At 41.8% G+C, this 21138-nt stretch overlaps 1 protein-coding gene across 1 annotated transcript in view; it reads right to left on the reverse strand.

The window, feature by feature from the left end:
- Positions 1-19060, reverse strand: part of arhgap42b (Rho GTPase activating protein 42b) — a 56315-nt gene extending 37255 nt beyond the window's left edge. The window contains exons 1-3 of the mRNA XM_030794380.1: positions 18803-19060; positions 6800-6895; positions 2744-2805 (exon numbers count right to left, since the gene is read on the reverse strand). Coding sequence (XP_030650240.1) covers positions 2744-2805; positions 6800-6895; positions 18803-18956 — 312 coding nt within the window. The 5' untranslated portion in view covers positions 18957-19060. The remainder of the gene's footprint in view (positions 1-2743; positions 2806-6799; positions 6896-18802) is intronic.
- Between the last annotated feature and the right edge of the window lie 2078 nt (positions 19061-21138).

Here is a 21138-nt window from a genome sequence, read left to right on the forward strand (position 1 = left end):
AAGAGACAGCATTTCCTTCATTTTTTTCCTCCAGGGTTGTGTTTTAGACATCAAAAACTCATCACAATTCTAATGCTACTGTAAAAACTATAAGCTCTGGCCCGAACTTTGTTTCAAACCATGTAAACAGCTTTGTGGCCGTTAAGACCGAGGAGCGAGAGCTCTGTCTCTTGTGTTAAAACATAAAAGCAGACAGTGGTCACACCAGTCAGTTCATCCCAAGAGAGAATCTATCACATAGCCTACTGGAGAGAGGGTGGAAAAAATGTCAGTCAGTTAGCTGTTTGTATTAAATAGACTATTAATCTCTCCATCGGAATGTGAAAGGCTAAGATATCTCCATTTTCCCTACAGAATTTGACTTGGTGATCTGGAAATCTGGGATCCAGCTGCATGTTCTAAAATGTGCTCAGATTTGTCAAATTTTGACATGAAAAGAGTGGGCGTTAGGGACAGGACAACCAAGGCCACAAACAAATCATTAAACACTTCTGTGGGATTTCCTTTGGCAGATTCTTCTCTGAACAAAGAAATTGGTGGGAAAATGTGTAAATACTGAGCCAGCGAGCGAACGAGGATGCATTTCCCCTGCTGACCAATAGAAAACTGAACCATTTCCCCTCTCTGCTGTATTTATTTGGTTTGCTGAGCGTAGTGATTAGAGCCTCCGTGTGCCCCTGATGTGCTGTTTTCTTCGACATAAACATGATTTACTCAAGATAAATTTCTGAGACTACATCAGCAAGTAACAGCACAAAAAATGACTAAATAAATAAATGAATCTCTCCAAATGAGCTCCACCGTTATGAGAGGGTAGCACTATTTTTTATTGGATTCAAAATGGGCATTTGTTAGTGCGTGTGGGTGCATGTCTTTCTGGGGCCCAACATAGACATTTGGAGACATATTAGAGACATATGGGGGCATCAATAACCCATGTTAGTCAATTAAGGCATCTAAGGTTTCAAATATGGTGATGTCAGCGAAACAAGCAGTGAGGTAAACAACTTGCCTGTCTCTTTTGGGGACTAAAAAAGTCACAAATGGAAGCCCCTGAAGTAGACTTCACTCTTTCATAACTAATACATTCATTACCCCACTCTACCACATCACACTGTCCACTGGGTACTAACACTACATAGAACAGTACCATCAGTAATGCCATTTGGCCATGCTAACAAATTGTTTGTTTGTTGGGATTTATTTATACGTATACACACCCTGCATAACCCTGGAAGCTACTCTGAACATCAGTACTTTGACAGTGATCACATGCCACTGTGTTGCCTGTACCAGCCATCATTTCCTCTCCTCGACTCTATCAAGTGCCAGAAATTGGGTGCCAGCTCTTGGACTGGTGGACGTTAGGGGTGTAACGGTACACATATTTGTCCCGAACCGTTGCGGAATACGCAGTAGCCTATGTGCGAAGATTGATGAATGTAACGCGGAACCAAATTTCACAAGCACGAGTCTCCCATTTCACTTTCTCATAGTTGGTTTGTTCTGTTCTCTCTAAGATCTGGGATCTGACTGTGGTGCAAACATATTAAAACATAAGTTTTCAAGGACCTCATGTCCTTGTTTACTGGTACACTGTAGTAGTAAGGTAACCGCATTTCTTAATGAATAATAGATGGCAATGCTGGCTGTCAATAGCCTACGATTGGCTACACGCCGCTGTACGCGGCCATGTACAGTTGTGACATCACAAACATACGTAATGAAAGGTTTGTTTTCTTCACATAGATCGTACGGCTGTAGAAGAAGAAGGCGTGTTTCCATACTTTGACAAAGTTTTCATAGCACGTTCATCTCAATGAATTCAAAAGGGCAAGGAAAATCGTGATTCCCATTCTATGGCACCCTTTATGCGCTACAGGCTGTACAAACTACCTCAGGGGGGGAATATATGACACTACGTGGAACAAACTGTAACTTGCACTACTGTCTGTTCAAAATAAATGAAAGAAACGTAGCCTTATGCATTTAGGGGATTTTGTTGCATTTTCCCGTTGTACCGAACTCGTACCGAACCGTGATGCCTAAACCGTGGTGTGAAATGAATCGTCACTTTTGTGGACCGTTACGCCCCAAGGGGACGTACAATGTGTCAGAGCTCACTGAGCTCCAGTATTGCAGAGAGTAGCTTGTTGCTAGTGCTCCATATCTCTGCCTGTCTGTCTGGATCTACTGATAGAGCTACAGCGGGGAGCAGAGCTGAGGTTATCAGATACATATGGACACAAACTGACGATAATGACTGGTTTTACCGACACAGCGGAGATAGGATCTTTTTATTTTAAAGTGAGAATCTCTCTTCATGCGTATTCTTTTTGTAGATCTCTCTGCAGCGCAGTATCAGCCCTTCAGCGAAAACAAGGCTGAGTACAATCAGACTTTGTATAGAATAGAGTGAACACGGCAATCACGAGGCTGTATGGCACAGGAATCCAGACGTAATAGCAGAAAGCGGCATCTCCTAAACAATTTTCCCAGCACTAAGCCATTAACAGATTAACGCAAAAAGCATGTCTGAAAAAGTAGTCAGCAATGCTTTGACTAATCAGTATGTAGAATTGAGTTTGGCTGCTCACTGTTAGAGAATTGTCCATACAATATTACATTATACATGCTAAAAGTATAAAATGAAGAGGTAATGCTTAATGTATAGGAAAAACATGGTGCACTGAACAATAAAATGAATAAATATGTAAGTGCACAGTTGTGATAAAATGCTCACCAGGCGTCTCCTCTCCTCCTCCACAGTGTTTAAGAGCTGAGAGAACTCTTTGAAGGACTGAGCTGAAAGAGACAAATACATGGTCATTACACCATAAGCATTAACCTGATTAAAGATCAAATATGCAACAACGTGATTCATTTGGATCAATGCAAAAAGCATTAAGAAAATATAATTTGCATTGATGAATTGCCTGTAAGACTAATACTAATGATGAGGCATTTGTGACTCATGCATGCTGAACAATTGGAAAGGATCAATGAGTATAAATCAATATTTCATGGCTTACAGACCCTCTCCCTCTAATACCTTCTCCAGTCATCTAGACCTACACTTCTGGCAAAATAACCAACAGTAACAACAATATCAGCTTTCATAACATTCGTAGTGTACATATATATCTATAGTCAATTTAACAGCTGAGCTTCATCATAAACCAATGCAAGACCATGAAAGCTGAACTTGACATTTGATGTCTGGACACCAAAAAAAAAAGAAGAGAACCTGGTCAGTGGCTCATTATTTTAAAGCATTTGACATTGTTGTTAGGACTTGTCAGTAGCACATCGTTATATTTGTATTTGAAGATTTGGTATCATAATTTTGTTTAAAATTCAAGAAACAGAAGGAGAGTTTCTTCACCACTATGTTTCAAGTTGCCACTGGTTCAGTTGCTCGGTTACCACTTTCAGCTCTAAAGTCCTCTCTTAAACCAAAGCTCTGAGCTCAGAGTTATCGAAATATTACTTTTACTAAACATCCGGCTGCAGAACAATACCACATTAAGACACACATGCTTCTTTTGTCACACAGATGTATTCATTGTCTAGCCAGATCATGAACAGTCAGACAGATTGGGCAATCACAGCATCCTAGGTAAGAGCTCCAGGTATGAGAGGGTGGATGTGTGTTGGTCAGATGCAGCGCTGACCAGTGCTTGGCCAGTTAGCAGAGCTCTGAGCTTTGATGAACCTCATGGGCTGGCCAGCATGTCTCACATTATTATAAAGGTGTAAGCTGGGTATGGCTGCCCATGCATCATCTCAAACGTTCTGTCACTTTAAACACAGGAGAGAGGACCTGGTTGGCCAGGCCAGCAAGGATTACATTAAGGGCCCCATGTGTAAGTCTGGGAAAAGAGCATATATGTGTGTGTGTGTATGTGTGTCTGAGACAAAGAAAGAGAGTGAGAGAGAGAGAGAGAGAGGGAGATAAAAGAGAGAGACAGAGTGAGAGCGAAAGCAAGAGGAGAGGGTATTTTGGTTTTAATGCAGAGGAAGGGGTGAAAGCTCACAGCTGGAGTCATTGATGGGCTGAGATTAGAGGTTTGAAGCAGGAAATTGATGCTAAAAGGAGTTACAATGTGCATATCATTCATGGGTTAATGGACAGAGAGGCAATAGATTTGATGAGTCATTGCCTGCAATGTGCTCTCACTGTGTCCAAGGGGAAAAAAAAGGCTGAGACGGCAAGATCTGACGCATATTCATAAAACCCTGATGAGAGGGGCAGACACGGAATGCAAGTTAATTTTGAAATTCCTAACGTGCTCTCCATATATTTCCACCAATCACCCTGTTTTAAGACTAATTCAACTCTAAACATTTATTCAGACGCTCCAATTACCCTGGACCATTAATTTTGTCTGGTTTATATGGAAAAATCGCTCTCTTCTTATGCCACAATAAACTTTTCAGAAAATGAAAGTTGCAAGGCCCAGCCAAAAAAATGACCTTAAAGAGAAATAGAGAGAGAGCAAAAGAGAGATTGAGAGAAAAAAAGATGTTGCCAACTTTTCGAACTATTAATATGTCTATTGTCGCATCGGTCTTGCTGTCAGATTGATTTCTGGATAACTGCCGTGGATTCTGAATGTCACTGCAGGAAACCAGGAAATGAAATCGATAAAAGGTCAGGTGACCTCTCTGGCTCGCTCAGACAGACCGGAGAGACTTCAGCGGGTAGCGCCTAGCATCAAAGTAGATTACAAACTCCGAAGAGTCGAGATTCAGGGGCTGAGGTTTGCAACAAGGGTCCGGTCAAGACTTGGCTTTCATTGATGACCAGACTGATTCCAGAAGACAATTACATCTCTCTTCACCCAATGTAATTCTGCCCTTTCAGAGCCTGGATGGGGCTAGATCACAGCATCAATATTTCACGTGCGCTTTGGAAAGTTTTGGGCGATTGATGGCAAACCCTTGCCCCCTAACAGATCGATAGCTACTCTTTGGGACCAAGTTAATCAAACTGATTGACTATATGAATGATGTAGTAAGACACCTATACTGAAAACTGCTATATTCACCAGCCTGTCAAAGACACACATCAAAGACATCAAATGAGACACCCTGATAGTCAACCTCTCGTAATGTCAAGCTTCACTCATTATTAGAGATCACACGGTGATACATTAAAGGCTTCTCCCATTTCTTATTCCTGAATCTCCATTCCCAAGGCTTCCCTGCAGCTCCTTCACTTCTCACTATCCACAACCCTTCCCGTTCGGATTGAGTCCTCTGTCATCCCATTTCACTGGCTATCAGCTAATTTGCTGAAATCCAAACTGTTCAAACTTCTGAAAACAGCAATATTTAGCCTGGAGCCAGATTAGACAAAGGCTGGTCCTACGGGGAACTGACTCTCTCATTAAGCGTGTATGTATGACTGAGTAGACCTGGTATTCTAAAACCTGTCTGTCAGGCAACTCTGGACCTGGGCCATGTGATAAGAAACATACAAATTCACTGCATAGCGCGCTGTCTCCTGTAGTAGGCAGGGGCATTCAGTATCAGGCTTCAGATGCAGATGGACTGAGAGTCAAGTTCACAAAGCACAGAGGGGGCCAACAAGATAACAAGCAGATAAGAAAAAGTGTGTACTGGGGAGGGGGGGGGAGAAAGAAACAGAGTGAGTGAGAGTGTGACGAAAGGGAGAATAATGAGAAGTGTGAAGAGAGAGAGGATACACAGCAAATGGCAGGTGGACAGAGAGGGTGTGAGAAAGGGACCTATAGACAGATAGAGGGTCAGTACTCAGAACGGGCCAAGCGGGGCATTTGAACCCTCAACGCATCTGCTTCAGAGTTTTGTCTGAAGCTGAGCTGCTCCATGCTTCCATTAATCACTGACACAGATCACAATTAATCACTCTGATCTCTAAAAGCCATTAAAGAGATGCCTCTGCTTCTACAATAGGCAAATCAATACGATAAATTATGCACTGAATATAGACGATCATAAGGGGACACCATGTTGGACTTAGCCTGCTTAAATCCTCTCACTGTAAATTAGCAGGGTGACCATTGTTGTCTCTTCCACCTGACCACCCTGTCTGCTCACGCTGAGACAAACTTGTTATCTTACCACAGTATTCATACACTCGAAAAACCCTGAAGTAGAATAATATGTTCAGTATGTGGTCTAAAGGCTGCCAGAGACAGAAGGAAGGAAAAAGAAAAAGAAAGAGAAATAGAGAAAAAGAAAGAGAGAGAGAAAGAGGGAGAGAGAGAGATAGAGAGAGAGGGAGAGAGAGACAGAGAGAGAGAGAGACAGGGAGAGAGAAAGAAAGAGAAAGAAAAAGAGAGAGGCGGAGAGATGAAGAGACAGACAGACAGCGAGAGAGAGAAAGAGAAAAAGAGAGAGAGACAGATAAAGAGAAAGACAAAGAGACGGAGAGAGGGCCGGCAGCCAAGCCTTACAGGGATGAGTCCCCCAGGGGCCCTCTTACGGAAATGCCAGGGAAAGGTCATAATTAAGATGACAATCCTGCTCATCCGGGGAAGGCCGTCTGCTTGCACGTGTGTGCGTATGTGTGTCTGTGTGTGCGTATGTGTATGTGTGTGCGCGCGAGTGCGTGTGTATGTGTGCGTGTGTGTGCGTGTGCATGTGTGTGTGTGCATGTGTGTGTGTGTGTGTGTATGTGTGTGTGTGTGTGTGTGTGTGTGTGTGTGTGTCTGTGTGTGTGCATGCTTGTGTGTGTGCGTGTGTATGTGTGTGTGTGTGTGCATGTTGGGGATAGCTGTTTAGGTAATAGTGTGGTTTAGTCTAGACTCACCGATGTTCAGCTCATCGTCTGTTTCAGCATCACCAATACACTCAAACTGGAACTCCTGTAGAGACTGGGAGAACTTCTGCACAGCCACAGAAAGGTCTGGAGGAAGGAAAGAAAAGTTCGAAGAGCAAGTTAGTGTGGGTGCAGGACAGAAGAATGCAAAGAGAATGAGTCTGTGTGTGTGTGTGTGTGTGTGTGTACGTATATGCGATCATATACGAAAGAGAGAGAGAGAGAGAGAGAGAGAGAGAGAGAGAGAGAGAGAGAGAGAGAGAGAGAGGGACAAGGGAAGTGACAAAAAGTTTCCATTTATGTTCTAAGTTTTTGCTTTTAGCAGAAATGGAAACCAAATTTGATGTTTCCAAACTCCAGCACCAAATATTCCAATCCCAGGAGCCAATCTTCCATACCAATCCCAATCAGCAAAGGTTTTAGACAACCAAGAAGGCCCCTGTCATCTCTGTTTAAAAACTTCTCTTCTCTCTCATACCTGATAAGGAAAAACTGATAAAGTTATTATCAACTGGATTTAAAAGACAGCACAAAAAGAGTGTCTAACTAAAGATGAATCCCACAGAATCTGCAGAACTCTGAAAAGACCTACCTATCATTAAAGTCACTTAGTAATAGCTAAACTCCGCAACTTGCCTTTCATTTGTGATGAAATGACAAAGACTTGCTTCTGTTACGGTCCTAAACATATGCACCGGGCATGTGTTTCTCTGTGTTTCTCTCTCACAGTGTGGGCAGAGAGCACCTAAATCAGCAGCCATGGAAAATTTAAGCAGCGATGGCCATACAATCCTCTTCTAAAGAGGTCATGATACACTTGAAAAACACTTTACCTCATATTTGTATGTCTTCAAAGAGACGATAGACGACTCACGTGCGACTCTAACATCTCCTGTCTTATAATTTTCTACTAATTTATCCTTTGTCATCTTTGATAGAGACATTTAACTTTTCCCACAAAATGCAGAATGGATTACCAGAATTACACGTAAACTCGTACTGTGAAAAGTTGTCAGAGGGGAGAGCCATCCTTTTGTTGATGCCTCAGTGAAGGCCCAGATAGAAACAGACTGAATCTTGAGTTGACCTACTGCTCTGCTCCATTGTGCCATAACTGGTGGCTTTCAGATGTATTTGAAATCCAAACCACTCGTTGCTGTTGACGCTGACAAGAGGTCAGTTATAAAAGTATAAAAACAACTAAAAACAACAACAATGACAGTTTTTTTTTTCCTTCTGTTGAAGTCTAAAGGACTATATCATAACTCAGATTCTTAGAACACACACTGGAAGGCCTGCCTGACTGCCCGCCATCTCATTCAAAAACTCTGAGGTCCACGATGAAGTTTGAAAGATCAAAGAAAGATCTTTCAAACTTCTAACACTGCACCATCACAAACTGCAGCTTTTTAATTCCACAATCTTTTTTTTTTAATGTTTAAACCTGTTGATTTAGGGGAAAAAAAAGTTTGAGACCATCTGTTTTCTTTCTTTCATGTTACAATATCAAAGCCAGAAAACACAAACAAAAGCAAAAACAAAAAACAGGTGAGCCAATCATGGAAAGATCCACATCCCAGCTCTGGGGATCTGAGGTCTAAGAGTCTACATGCAGTACTATTTTTCACAGTCACATAACCCAAGCGTAAAATGCAGCTAAATTAGCCTAAATTAGCCAGTAACAATAGGAAAGAGAGGATGTGGGAAAGGTCAGCCGTATGAAAATAAACAGTTTCCTTATAGCATAAAAACAAACAAGTGGAGAGGACCTACGACACTGGTTAAAGAGGGTTCATTATTTACTAAGGCTACTTATAGAATCAGTTCAGTGGACCCGATCATGTTCTTTCTGGGAACAGCTTCAGCCAATACAAGGAGGTATATCTAGACAGAGTCTTACTCTTAGATCAGTGTCACTGTCTCATCAGCCTTACTGTCTGATCTTGTGTGCATGTCAGAGGCAGCATTTGGGTGATCTATACTGATTCTTCCCTGTTAAGGATCAGTGGAGATTCTCTGACATAGATATAGTATAGTGTGGTATAGTGTAGAAATAGACACAGTGTAATGGAAAAGAGACTTTGGGAGGAGTTGAAACCTATAAGGCCTGGAAGCTAAACAGACTCTTCACTTTTCTGAAGAACATTTCTATAAATACCTTACAAATTAAGAGAAAACAAGGAAACACTGAGAATCTTCTTTGAGTTATTTTTTTTTTTTCTCAAGAGGAGAGTCCACAGATTTCACTTAAACTGACACGCAGAACAAAGAGAAAAATTCATTTCAATATATTTCCTCCATTAAGACACTTCTTTTGACTTCACACAACATGGTTCATGTATACCACCTATTACTCTCACTGACATAATCCAACAGAGCAGGTTTATGACCTTCCACTACCTCAGCCAAGCCTTTACCTAGTTTTCAAAGGCTATTTCAGCCAACTATTTTCTGTATATATTCTGGATTCCAGAAGCAGAGACATGCAACAGGTCACACTGAGGATGTGTGTGCATGTCTGTGTGTGCCAGTGTATTGTGACTTATTCCGCATGATGGCTCCAACGCTGTAGATTTCTGGTCAATAATCTTCTTTTCCTGGCTGTATGCCCAGTCAAGGTGAGTGAGATCCATCAATAATGCATTACCTTTGATACTCACAATGGAAGGACCAAGAGATCCTCAGAGAATTTACGGGGAAAGTGCTGATCTAGGAGCAGCGTTCCAGCACTCCACATCTCCAGGAGACCATTACAAAGTAAAAGGCTCAGTTGAGTTCAAATCACAGTCCAGGAGTGAAGCTGATAACACTTCATTAGAGATTTCCAAAGGAGTGAATCATTTCCTGCTATTTACATGTACAGTATAACTATCTTAAAATATCTTTTTAATGGGGTACATTTTTCAACAGCTTCGGGTGGCTCACAAAGACTACAATTCAAACACTATAAGGAGCTTATTAAGGAGCTTATTCTTTTAACAAGTTTTCTGATGCACTAGCCTACAACTTCTTTACCAAGCAGTGCTCTGTCTTTTTTTGTGAAGTCATCTAAGAAGAAGGCCATAGTCAAGCCGTAAGCATCCTCCAATTACACTGAAGATGGGCAATCACTCATCTCTCCCTCTCCTATTGTTTACAGAGATCTGTCAGGTGCCAGTGTTATCCGACAGGAAAACAGGACATCTCATCTAGCCCTCATATCCTGCCCTCTGTTCTCCTCCACTGGCCTTTTCTGTGGAGAGGATGGGGCTTTTCTCTCCCCATCCTTCTCTCCCCTCCCTATTTTTCTTGAGTTTCCCTCTTTCTTCTCTCAGGAGGATGACAAAAGCTGCACAGCCTAGTCCCATAGGAATGCACCTCTCATTTAACATGAGCTCTTCTTTAACCCTTTCCATATCCATTCTTTTCTTTCCTTCAGAGAGGTTTCTGTTTATCACAACACACTCCATAAGTGCTGACAGCTATCTGTTTCATCATGTCTGTGTCGTGCTGTTCTGTTTATTACCAAGAGACCAGACGAACGATGAGCAAATGAAGAGAAAAGAAAAATACAATGGTAAAGCCCCTTTGGCATGGCGTGGTGTTTCATTTTGGGGGGGGGGGGGGTGTTTTTTCAGAGATGCAGAAGTCAGTGAACAAGAGAGTGGAAGCTGAAAGCCCAGGATTACACCACACAGTGCGACGTACACGCTATGAACTGTCAAACCCACTGACTCACAGGAGGTGGGCAGAGGGTGCAAGGATTAGCAAACACTGCGGCATTTGACACATTTACGCACCATGGACAGACACACAGACACCTGCTTTCTGACTAGTGACTTCCCTCAGCTTCGAAAGTAGAGCGACAAAACACATCTCTCAACAGGAGTTGAACCACTCAAAGGGCAGCACTTGAGCTGTGAGAACATTTGTACCAGCACATAGAGAGGAGAGAATATTTTAAAAGGTCAGAGACAGCTGACTACGTCCTGTGCGGGAGACGTTTATCTTTCTTTCTTTCTGCCCTTCTTTTTTCCTCCTCCTCTGTTCAACTTTGGGTTTCATTTCAGGAGACAAAAAGGACATAAACATATAAATATATGCAGTGATGTACCAATATGTCGGATCTACACCAATCAAGAGACAGCACAGACAGCTGTTGAGACTTCCAATCAACACTTATTATCACCGTGACTACCTGCAGCTCAAAGGGATGAGATAACTGCTCAGGGCCTGGAGGGCATGGTGATTCCATAGCGGCAGACTGGGCACAAACATTGCAGAGTTTCAGTAGGTTATAAACACACGTTTCCATTTGGCACAAAGCCTTGAAAATGAGCTGGCCGTGAACAAGTGGTCCCCAGGGTGCACCGTCTGTGAGGGCTGGGCAGCACTGGCACTTTCCAAAAGCTTCCACACAACAACACTGGGCCTCAGGGGAGAGAGAGATTGTGTGTGTTTTGAAAGTCGTGGGCGGGTACAGGGGGGGATGGGGGTGGGGCGGTCCTCAGGGCCATCTCTAGGGAAACCACATTCCACCGAATTCCATAAGTTGGAAATTTAACCACATCAGAGACAGGTGTCACACCTTGGCTGCGTGGATTCGTACTCACACTTTTCATTTGGAAGAACAGCTGCAGACTGTCAGTGAACACATCGAGAATCCCACCATCACTCACTTGATCTGAGCTGCGCTAGAGGCCCCCACCAGTAAATCAGAGCTATGGCTGCTTCAGCAACTGGAGTTTTGAATTTAAAAATATTTACCTTTCAATGGCAAAAAAAATTAACACAAAGAAACAAAAGGATTTCACACATGAAGATGCTAATGCCCCTTTTGGACTTGATATTTAAACAAATGGAACAATTTGTTTAAATATCTGGGGGTGGGGGTGGGGCAGAGGTGACGCTTAACAGAGAAGATCAGTCTGGAGGCAGAGAAAGTAGGCTTAAATGCTTAAATGATTTCACCTGCTCGGGGTGTTTCTTAACTCAGAACTTTTTCATGCCATGTTTTCACTGCTATGTTTTTTGACTGCTATGATTTCTGACGTTATCTGCCAGGTCCCATTATGTTCACTATAGACTGGTGACAAATAGCTGAGATTGGTGCTGACAGACAGCTGAACCAAACATTAATCCAGAACTGACATTTAACTGAACCCCAACGATATGTTGATAACTTGACGACTTTCATGTGTAAAACATCACATGGAAAAAAAAAAAAAGAAATTTTTTTTATACAATTTACCACTGAATCGAACATGTGAAGACTGCATATTTCGAACATCAAATCTCGTCTTACTGCACTTCAAAGATGACGTGAATTACATGTGCGCCAAATTACCTGAAATCGCAGATGACGCTTTCCAAATCTTTGACTTGAAAGGGATTGACAGCATGCCTTTTCAAGTGTAGTCCTCTGCTCGCTTTCACATGAAAGCTCAGGCAAGAAAACTCATAAAAAACAATGTTCCTTTGAAGGCGAGAGGAAAGTGTGACTGGATGCGCTTGGCCTATCCATATACCAGACTCTCTTTCTCTCTGCACTCGGCCCGCATTTCTCATACCAACCATAACCTGCCAGAGAGACAATGCAGATATGCCATGGGGGGGGTGGGGGGGGGGGCATCAAAGACAGCGTCTCCCCTCCCCCTCCCCATTCTCCAGCTTAAAGAATGGCAGGGGATCTGCCTCTGATCCTACAGAATATTCTCTCTGTTCTTTGATTCCTCTTGGAGGGATTCAGCATGAGGCTTTGCTTCGGGGTGACTCCTCTAGCATCTGATAACAATGACAATTGCTTGTCAACCTCTCAGCAGGGGGCTACCTTCATGTCTGCCAGAGGAGATGAGGTTGGTCAGGACTGCTTCTACCCCACCCTCCACCCTCCCAAAACCCCTCTCATCCACAACCCCTCTTCCCCTGGATCAGTGTTCCTTTAGCTCCTGCCAGAGTCAACTTTCCACTAACTCACCAAAAGCATCTCAACTAAGACTTGGTTTCGAAAACAGCCCCACCCCAATCCCCTTGCTCTCAGACTGACCTGCTGCCGTGGTTAGAAATTAAGGAACAGTAATGCATTTCTGATGCAAGAGGAAGATGAGTGGTAACATCAAATCCCTGAGTCCCCCCCCCCCCCCCCCCCCCCCCCCCCCCCCCCCCCCCCCCCCCCCCCCCCCCCCCCCCCCCGAGTAAACAGTCTAACTAACTGAATGTAAAAAACTACTTCACAATCTGACTACAGGGGAGGATTTTTTTTAAATTAAGTCATTTACAGCGAAAGAAAAACGACATGCAGCGAGTATATGCAAGTTAAGCTTTTAGTCAGGACGTTTTGGACTAATCTGGAGGACACACAGTGCTACTAGTCTGATGTGGATATTGACAAAACTTTTAACTGTCAAAACAAATGGAATAAAAGTTTAAAAAACTCTTATTAGCCTGTAAAGAGACACCACAGTTCTCCTAAAAAAGGGATTTTTTCCACAAATAAAATTTTTCTCTAAATTGAACTACCAAGGACAGGCCTTCATAATACTTTGCAAAACACAAACAAGTCTGCTGAAAGTGGATATTAAAAGAAAAACGCTCAACTACTTAGCCAGCTGATGACCTTTTTGAGCTGTGTTCTCACAGCAGCAGTAAGGGAAGGGCTTAATGAACTTCATCTAATAACTGCACTACTTTACTTGTACTTTCTGATAGCAAAACAAAAACAACAGATGATTCTTTGCTCGATTTACTCTAGAGCTCTATGAACGAAGTTCATCTGAATATTTAGACATACGTTCAAGAAACCCCCTAAAATGAAACAAAAACAAAAAATGGGTCTAAATCTAGGAACTTGACGAACAGTGTCTCTGATGATTATCATTCTCTGTCTACGTGAAGAGGAAGAGACAGAATGACAAAGCAGTCTTTGTGTCTGCTTGAAGGGGCTAGGAAGATATTTTTAGCAGGTGGCTTGTAAAAAACTCACAAAAAATAACAATAACAGCAACAAAAAGGACAATAACAGTAGCTATAGGATACAGGATAGCTGGCAGACAGGCAACACTCTTCTAAAACAGACGGAGATCAATCACTTTTGTTTCATCACCTTGTGTCGCTTTCAGTGCATATTGTCATACCTGTTCCTGGACTACTCCTCCTTACAAAAAGAAAGAAAAAATCATACTTGGGTGATAAGGAGTGTTTCTGTCTTGCATACGACTCAACGGTACAACGACTAAACAGCTCAGACAACACACAACAAATTTACAAGATTCATTCAAGATTTGTTTCTACAAACCGAAATGAATGGAGGCTTCAAGACATCATGAACGTTGGAGGGAAATTCAGAAGCCAGAACGGTTTTGGAAATGGAAACACAAAAGAATCACGCAAGTTCCTCAAAGAATAACAAAATACACAGATTATTTGTCGTGAAAATTGAAAGTGAATGAGGTGAAACATTGTGTAACCAGTCAATCCACCACACATGCCACTGAGGACTGGACTCATCCACAGGTGAAAAAGAATCTGTCCGAGACAGATTACTTGTATAAACTTCAGATGCATAACATCACCTTTATCTCTTATCACAAACACATCCTCAAGGTCCCATGACTGAACGCAAACCTGAAAGGGCACCTGTACAATTATTGGTGTCTGAACTTAGACCAAAGAACCAGGATAAAATCAAATAGTTAAGTGACGACAAAAATTCTTCAAACACCAGACTGTTAGCTCCTGTTGGTCTATTATATGTGTCAATAATTACTTCAAAAATGCACTTGTGAACCCTGCTATCGAGGTGATTTTTTTCTTTTTTTGCAGTGCGGCCCTTACACAGAATAAACTATACTTGATGATTTTCCGCTACTTTTAAAAGGATCTCAAGGACAATTATAACTTGCATACGTTAACAACATTTGCAAAATGACGGCACTACAAATACTTTGAGAAATCATTAACTACATTAACTGCTATAGCACAATGGGGATCTTATTAAACCAGGCCTGTGACTGAAGACCTTCAACAATGTCTTTTAAACTTTAAAGAGGCAGCACTTAAACCCAATAATGTGAAGACTGTCTGACTAACTTTAATCAGGCTGTCACAGAGTTGCTTGACAAAGAGAGTGTGTCACCATTCTTCTTGACTTAATATACGAATGCTGTAGCTCCAGGAATGGAAACCAAAGACTGTTTGCAGGCAGTCTCACGGGAGTTACGCATCTCTGATACAAACGTTTACACAGATATTTACATTTAACCGAATCATTCATCTCTAAGTGAACGGAGAATTAGGTTACCTGCTTCACCAGATTAAACCCTTGGATGAACATCAGACTGCTAATTCTTCTTCACGCCATCAGATGAAAGGGCAGGGAAGGGACTTTTATCAAACCTTGATGAGGCTTAAGTCATACCATCACAGGCTTTCCCAGCATGTGGTTATCTCCTGAGGAGAGCAAACTGACTAAAGTTGCTAAGTCATGTGCATGTGCACAAAATTATTCTTCCCTATGCTGTTTTGGGATATAAGAGCCTCAGCCATGCCAGAAAACTGACTTCACCTCACAGCGATGAGATGTTTTAATCCAGTCACTGAGAACAACAAAGCCTCCCCAGCTCTTTCTTTTTTTTATTACACTCATTCAGACAAACAAAAACAATCCCCAACGATGGTTGACACCAAGCAAAGACTCATGGTAGTGAATTTGTAGAGGTCAGCAGCTCAGATGTCAGTGCCCTCCTGTCACCCTAATAGAACCACTCCCTATTAACTGCAGCTTTCATCCTTACACTCTCATTAACAAAACATGGAACTTTCCAGCAATGCTATTTACAACAAGTCTATGTAGTAAACTGTGTTGCTCACTGAAGTGAATCAAAGTCATGATCAGATTAAATAGCAGAGCGTCCACTAACAGGTCAAAGCTATTAGTCATTGCATTTATCTCCTTCTCTCTCACGAGCATGCATAAGCACAAAAAGAACACAGCATCAGTGGCAAGCAGTGTCAGTGGCAGCTAGGACACAGTTACACAACACTGTTTACAGTGTATTTCCTGTAACCAAGCCCTGGGAGAAAAGGTCCTCTATTCCATAAACACGCACACACACAACACACACAACACACACACACACACACACATAGAGAGAGAGAGAGAGAGAGAGAGAGAGAAAGCCAGCAGAGTCATACTGACATCAAGGACCTCTAAAATACCACCAACGTGCTTACTGACATATTAAATCCCATTGTTCCATACAGCCAGACCAGTGGACGTCTGGTGAAATTAATTCTGTGCCCAACGACCTTATTAACTATGAAATGAACTGACACTAGATGATCAGTTTTTTTATTCCACTATAATCCAGCTAAAAAAAAAAAAAATCTATCTTCAGTGATGCCCCTGTATAAATAGTTGTTCAGAATGAGACAGATGAAATTACGGTGTGGGCAACAATTACATTTCCCCCTCTCTTAAAAAGCCTTCTACCTCATCAGAGGGCAGATCATTATCTCCGGAGCAAGGAAAATCAGACATACACATTCATAATCCTGCTCGTGTAAATCAAGGTCCTTAGCACTTTGACCAGGCCCTTTGATCAAACAGGATATCGAAACCACAACATGTCAAAGGAACATTAATTGCAGGCTCTAGAGCTCACTCTTTTTTTTTCCTTTCTTTCTTTTTTTTATGATGAGACTAGAAAGCTTTCAACTCCGAAATTGGCTGGGACTAACCTGTGTTTCAGACAGGGCAGGAGCTTATATAAAAACCCTAGCTCTCAGGTAAATGCATGAATAAGAGGATTATGTGAAGGCAGACAGTGAAAAAGACTAGAATCCACTTGGGGACTGAACCTCCCTCTCTCGGCGAAACATCCATCAAATGTACCAAGAGTGGGTGGGGATGGCATTCAGATCTGTCAGGGGAGATTTCGACTGGATACGCCCGGCATAGACTGAGGTCTTACTTAGGACACTGTCAATAAAAGAAATGGATACAATGCTACATGCGTCCTTTTTTAAGTCCTAACAAGAACTGAGTGAGTGAGTGAGCGAGTGAATGTGTGAGTGAGTGAGTGAGTGAGTGAGTGAGTGAGTGAGTGAGTGAGAGAGAGTATGAGTGGGTGGGTGAGTGAGTGAGTGAGTGAGTGAGTGAGTGAGTGAGTGAATGATTGAATGTGTGAGTGAGTGTGTGAGTGAGTGAGTGAGTGAGTGAGTGAGTGACTGAGTGAGTGAGTGACTGAGAGAGAGAGAGTGTGAGTGGGTGAGTGAGTGAGTGAGTGAGTGAGCGAGTGAATGTGTGAGTGAGTGAGTAAGTGAGTGAGTGAGTGAGAGAGAGAGTGTGAGTGAGTGAGTGAGTGAGTGAGTGAGTGAGTGAGTGAGTGAGTTAGTGAGTGGGTAGCAGTAATCTCACCTCCCCAGAGACAAGAACTGTATGAGGAATTAACCACTAGAGCATTTGACCTTTACAAAAAGACAAGCCCCCACTGCTCCAGCGAATGAAGCGAACCAAACTGCATCTTCTCACAGGACGGCTTTAGTCATGTGGGGACACAAGCATTTAAATTAGTTTAGTGTGCATGGCAAGGAGATCTGTCATTGTTTCCCGTTGGTGAGGGGTTCTCTGAGCATAGAACATGCTCCTAATGGGAACAAAGAGAACTTCCTGTTGGAAAGTTTGGTCAGAAAGATAACATTCCTCCCAAATGAATGCACAAAAAAACCCAACAACAACAATGGGAAAAAGTGTGAATTCTGTGCAATTATAGGCCATCAGTTGGAAACACACACATCTTTTCATCCGTTGGAAACTCACATCTTTACATGTCCAACTACTATGCTATTTCTTCAATTATACCACCCTAAACATAACAAAGACGGTAAGAAGATATGTGTGATAAACTGATAGAAGAGACTGTGGATGTTGGAAATGCATCTGTTGAAGAGCTCCGACTGTGTGTATCCCAAACACATCATCTGTCAGATGCTGGTGCTGGCCCAGCTGACGGTCCATTAAAACAATCCCTCTTTTGTGTGTCTCTATGGCAAATGAAGGCCACAACTGTTGCAGTGCTTTATCTCTGAGAGAAATAGTTTGGCAAATATTGATGGTAAGAGAGAGACATTGTAGACTCTGACATGGCCTTGATAAGGCAGACAGACAACCCAATAACCTTGAGGATAGTGACTCTGGCCTTCCAGACTGCATCACCTCACACTCATTGTCCCTTCTCCACTTTCTTCACAGAATCTAATCTTTCCTCAGACAGTAATCATAATATTACATATTCATTCTGCAGCTGTGAACTCTGTGTGAGTGTCTATGAATAAATTTCACAAACAAGGCCATTATTTACTTTTCATACAATGATTCAGTTCCTTCAAAAAAAGAAAAAAAAAATCATCAGAATCACACTGTAATATAGTGGCCAGTGGTAAAGCACTATTTCCAAGGTTGCCCGTAAGGGCGCGCGTATGTGTGTGCCTCGAGGCCTGACAGATGAAGACACAATACAGCAGCACAGTCATTAGAACAGCTACGTAAGCATTGTGTTTCTCTCCTTCAGTCAGATAGCATTCCTTATTGATGAACTGCGCAAACAACAGAAAGAGGGAGTGAAAGAGCATTTCGTAAATCATCGGCTCTGTAAACACACAGGTGTATAGTTACACATACACAAATGATTGGAAGTACAGACAGGCACTGAATCTCAGCCATCAATACATTGGCATATGAAAACGATGTTTTTATGATTTATCTATAAATATGAACACATTTTCATTATCATTTCATTCTTACACTGTAAGAACAATGAATATTGAGTTTTAACAGTATAAAGCTTGACATCAAACGTATACATACATTTAAAAAAAAAAAAAAAAACTGTACGGATGAAAAATGCATGAATTGTGTCGGAAAACTCTATTTTAACATGTATAGGGAAAATAAATGAGCGGGAATGCCTAGGACTCTTTTGGGTGATCTCCAGAATTTCTGTATTTAGTACTTACTTTTCAGCGCAGTAATAAGCGAGTTCCCGTCTTTTATGAGTTCCTTAATGAACTTGTTGGTGCGATCCAACTCAATTTCATGGCATTTGAGTCTCTCTCTGAAGTCAGGACTGTCCAAAAAAGAATCGCTAAACTCCAAAGTTGGTAGTCCCATTCTGAATTCGTTGCTTTATAACCGCACACAACGAGACGTATCTCTCCAGGTCAACACACTGTATAAGGGTGTTTGAGTTAGTACTCTAATTCGGTAAACTCATATTTTCGTCAACACTCAACCCCGGAGTTATTCACAATTGACACAGTAATTCACATCATAGCTGCTGAAACTTTTCCTTCCCCTTTTCCACTGCACTTCCGCCCCCGGTAGTTTCTTGCCAAAAATGTACTTTCCCACAAACTTCTCTTTCAAAACCTGAAGTGGTGAGACTCCTGCTGGCTACTTCTAATCGCATTACCAACACCCGTCTTTGAAATGGGAGACACTTTGGAGCAACGCGGGGTGCTCTGCTGGAGGACCTGAAATAAATGTGTTAAACTGGATTAGCGTTTGTTAGAGCTGTCACACAACTTTCATTACGATTCGACGTGAGAGAGATAGGTTCCCATCCAAGATTATTATTTTTTATCGTTAGTAGTAGTGATAGAAGTAGTAATAGCACAGTGGTAGTGGCGTTATTGTTGTTGAAATGAGACTTCAGCGGGGTGACACAGTGATGCAGTAATCAGCTGAAGCTGAGCACTTAACTGAAAACATATTCAAATGGTGACAAGCCACAGTTGCTTTTCAATACGACCACCATCCCTTACAGAAAAGTACTACTACTTCCTGAAAAGACACTCAGTTTGTATGAGGGCTGGGGTTACAAGTATGGTAGAAAGTAATGATAATAACAACAACAACAACAACAACAACAACAATAATAATAATAATAATAATAATAATAATGATAATAAATATTAACAACAACAACAGCAACAATAATAAATGTATAAATGTTTTTATTTGACAAGAAATGATGCATTTTCACATATGAAGTGTAAATAAGAGGTTTTTCCATGAGATGTTTTGAAGTAATGAGAACCATCAGCTTGAACCAGTAAGACCAGTAACAGATCAAACCTTTGGTCAGCTTGCTCCAGTTTCACCAGTAAACAGTGGGACAGCTCAAACTTGAAGCTGCTTGCGCTGGTTAACGAGGCAGATCCATATGGGTCCCACTGGTCCCAGTGGGTAAGTCTCAAAACATGTCAGTGGAATGAAAACATGGCTAAGGCTAGTACGTGCCCTGACCAGTTCAAGACGAGTTTTTCATTTGATCATCATTTTGATAAACATCACAATTTTTATGTAGCCTAAACAGAAAAAAACCCTGAATGATACTTGTCAACCTGGATAACAAGCATGGTTCAAGCAGGAACGTTGAGAGAAACTGAACATAGCTGGAGGGCCAGGACAAAAGTCAAGATTTATTTCTGTAAAATACTGGTAAAGCTGTTTGATTTCGAAAGCCCGAGAGCCACATAAAATCTGATGAAAACAAGGAGACATATTGTATGTAGTAAACAACCCCCAATACAACACATCACCAAGATGAGCTATGCAGTCCCTATGCCCCATCAAAAACCCATGTAAAAGTTTGTTGAAAATACAAAAATGTCTGGTGAAGCAATAAACGAACAGAAGTGAATTATAAATCAGGACATGTGTGATTTTAGCAAGTGTCAAAAAGAAAGAAAGAAAAGAAAAGACAAGACAAGAACACACGTCAGACAAGGTATCCCTTTACCCTTCCTCATCCCTGTCTGAAATTGAATATAATTACGTGTTGTGGTAGATCACGCGAGAACTAATGAGACTGGGAAGACATTGAGCACCGAATTAAAACCTTGCTAAATGAAAGTAATTAGGCTTGAATCTAATTGGAAACCAATGAAGTTGGACACAAATAAGGGGCAGCTAGGGGTAATAACGATGTCAAATTACAGACAAGTGTGCTGTCTACGGTTGAGCAAAATATCATCATCTCATTTGTATGCACCTCTGTGTTCTCTCGCTTGTTTTTCGCATCTTTTTTTGAGCAAAACTGAAAATAATTGCAGAGAAGGAAGGGGACACGAGCAGCAGAACTTTGTGGCCCTGTTCACATATTGGCAAAGTACAATTCACTGACGTCTACCATTTTCAACCTAGCCTCAGCATCTGGATGGTAGTGTCTGCGGAAGAGTACTTAAATTGGCCTGTGTAAGCTCACAGAGGCGCTAAAAACAAAGCTTATTTTGATTCTTACAGTTCCATACAACTGAGGTGAAGTTTGTGGCTGCATAATCATGCTTGT

This window comes from Chanos chanos, chromosome 2, assembly GCF_902362185.1.
Source record: "Chanos chanos chromosome 2, fChaCha1.1, whole genome shotgun sequence".
Classification (NCBI taxonomy): Eukaryota; Metazoa; Chordata; class Actinopteri; order Gonorynchiformes; family Chanidae; genus Chanos; species Chanos chanos.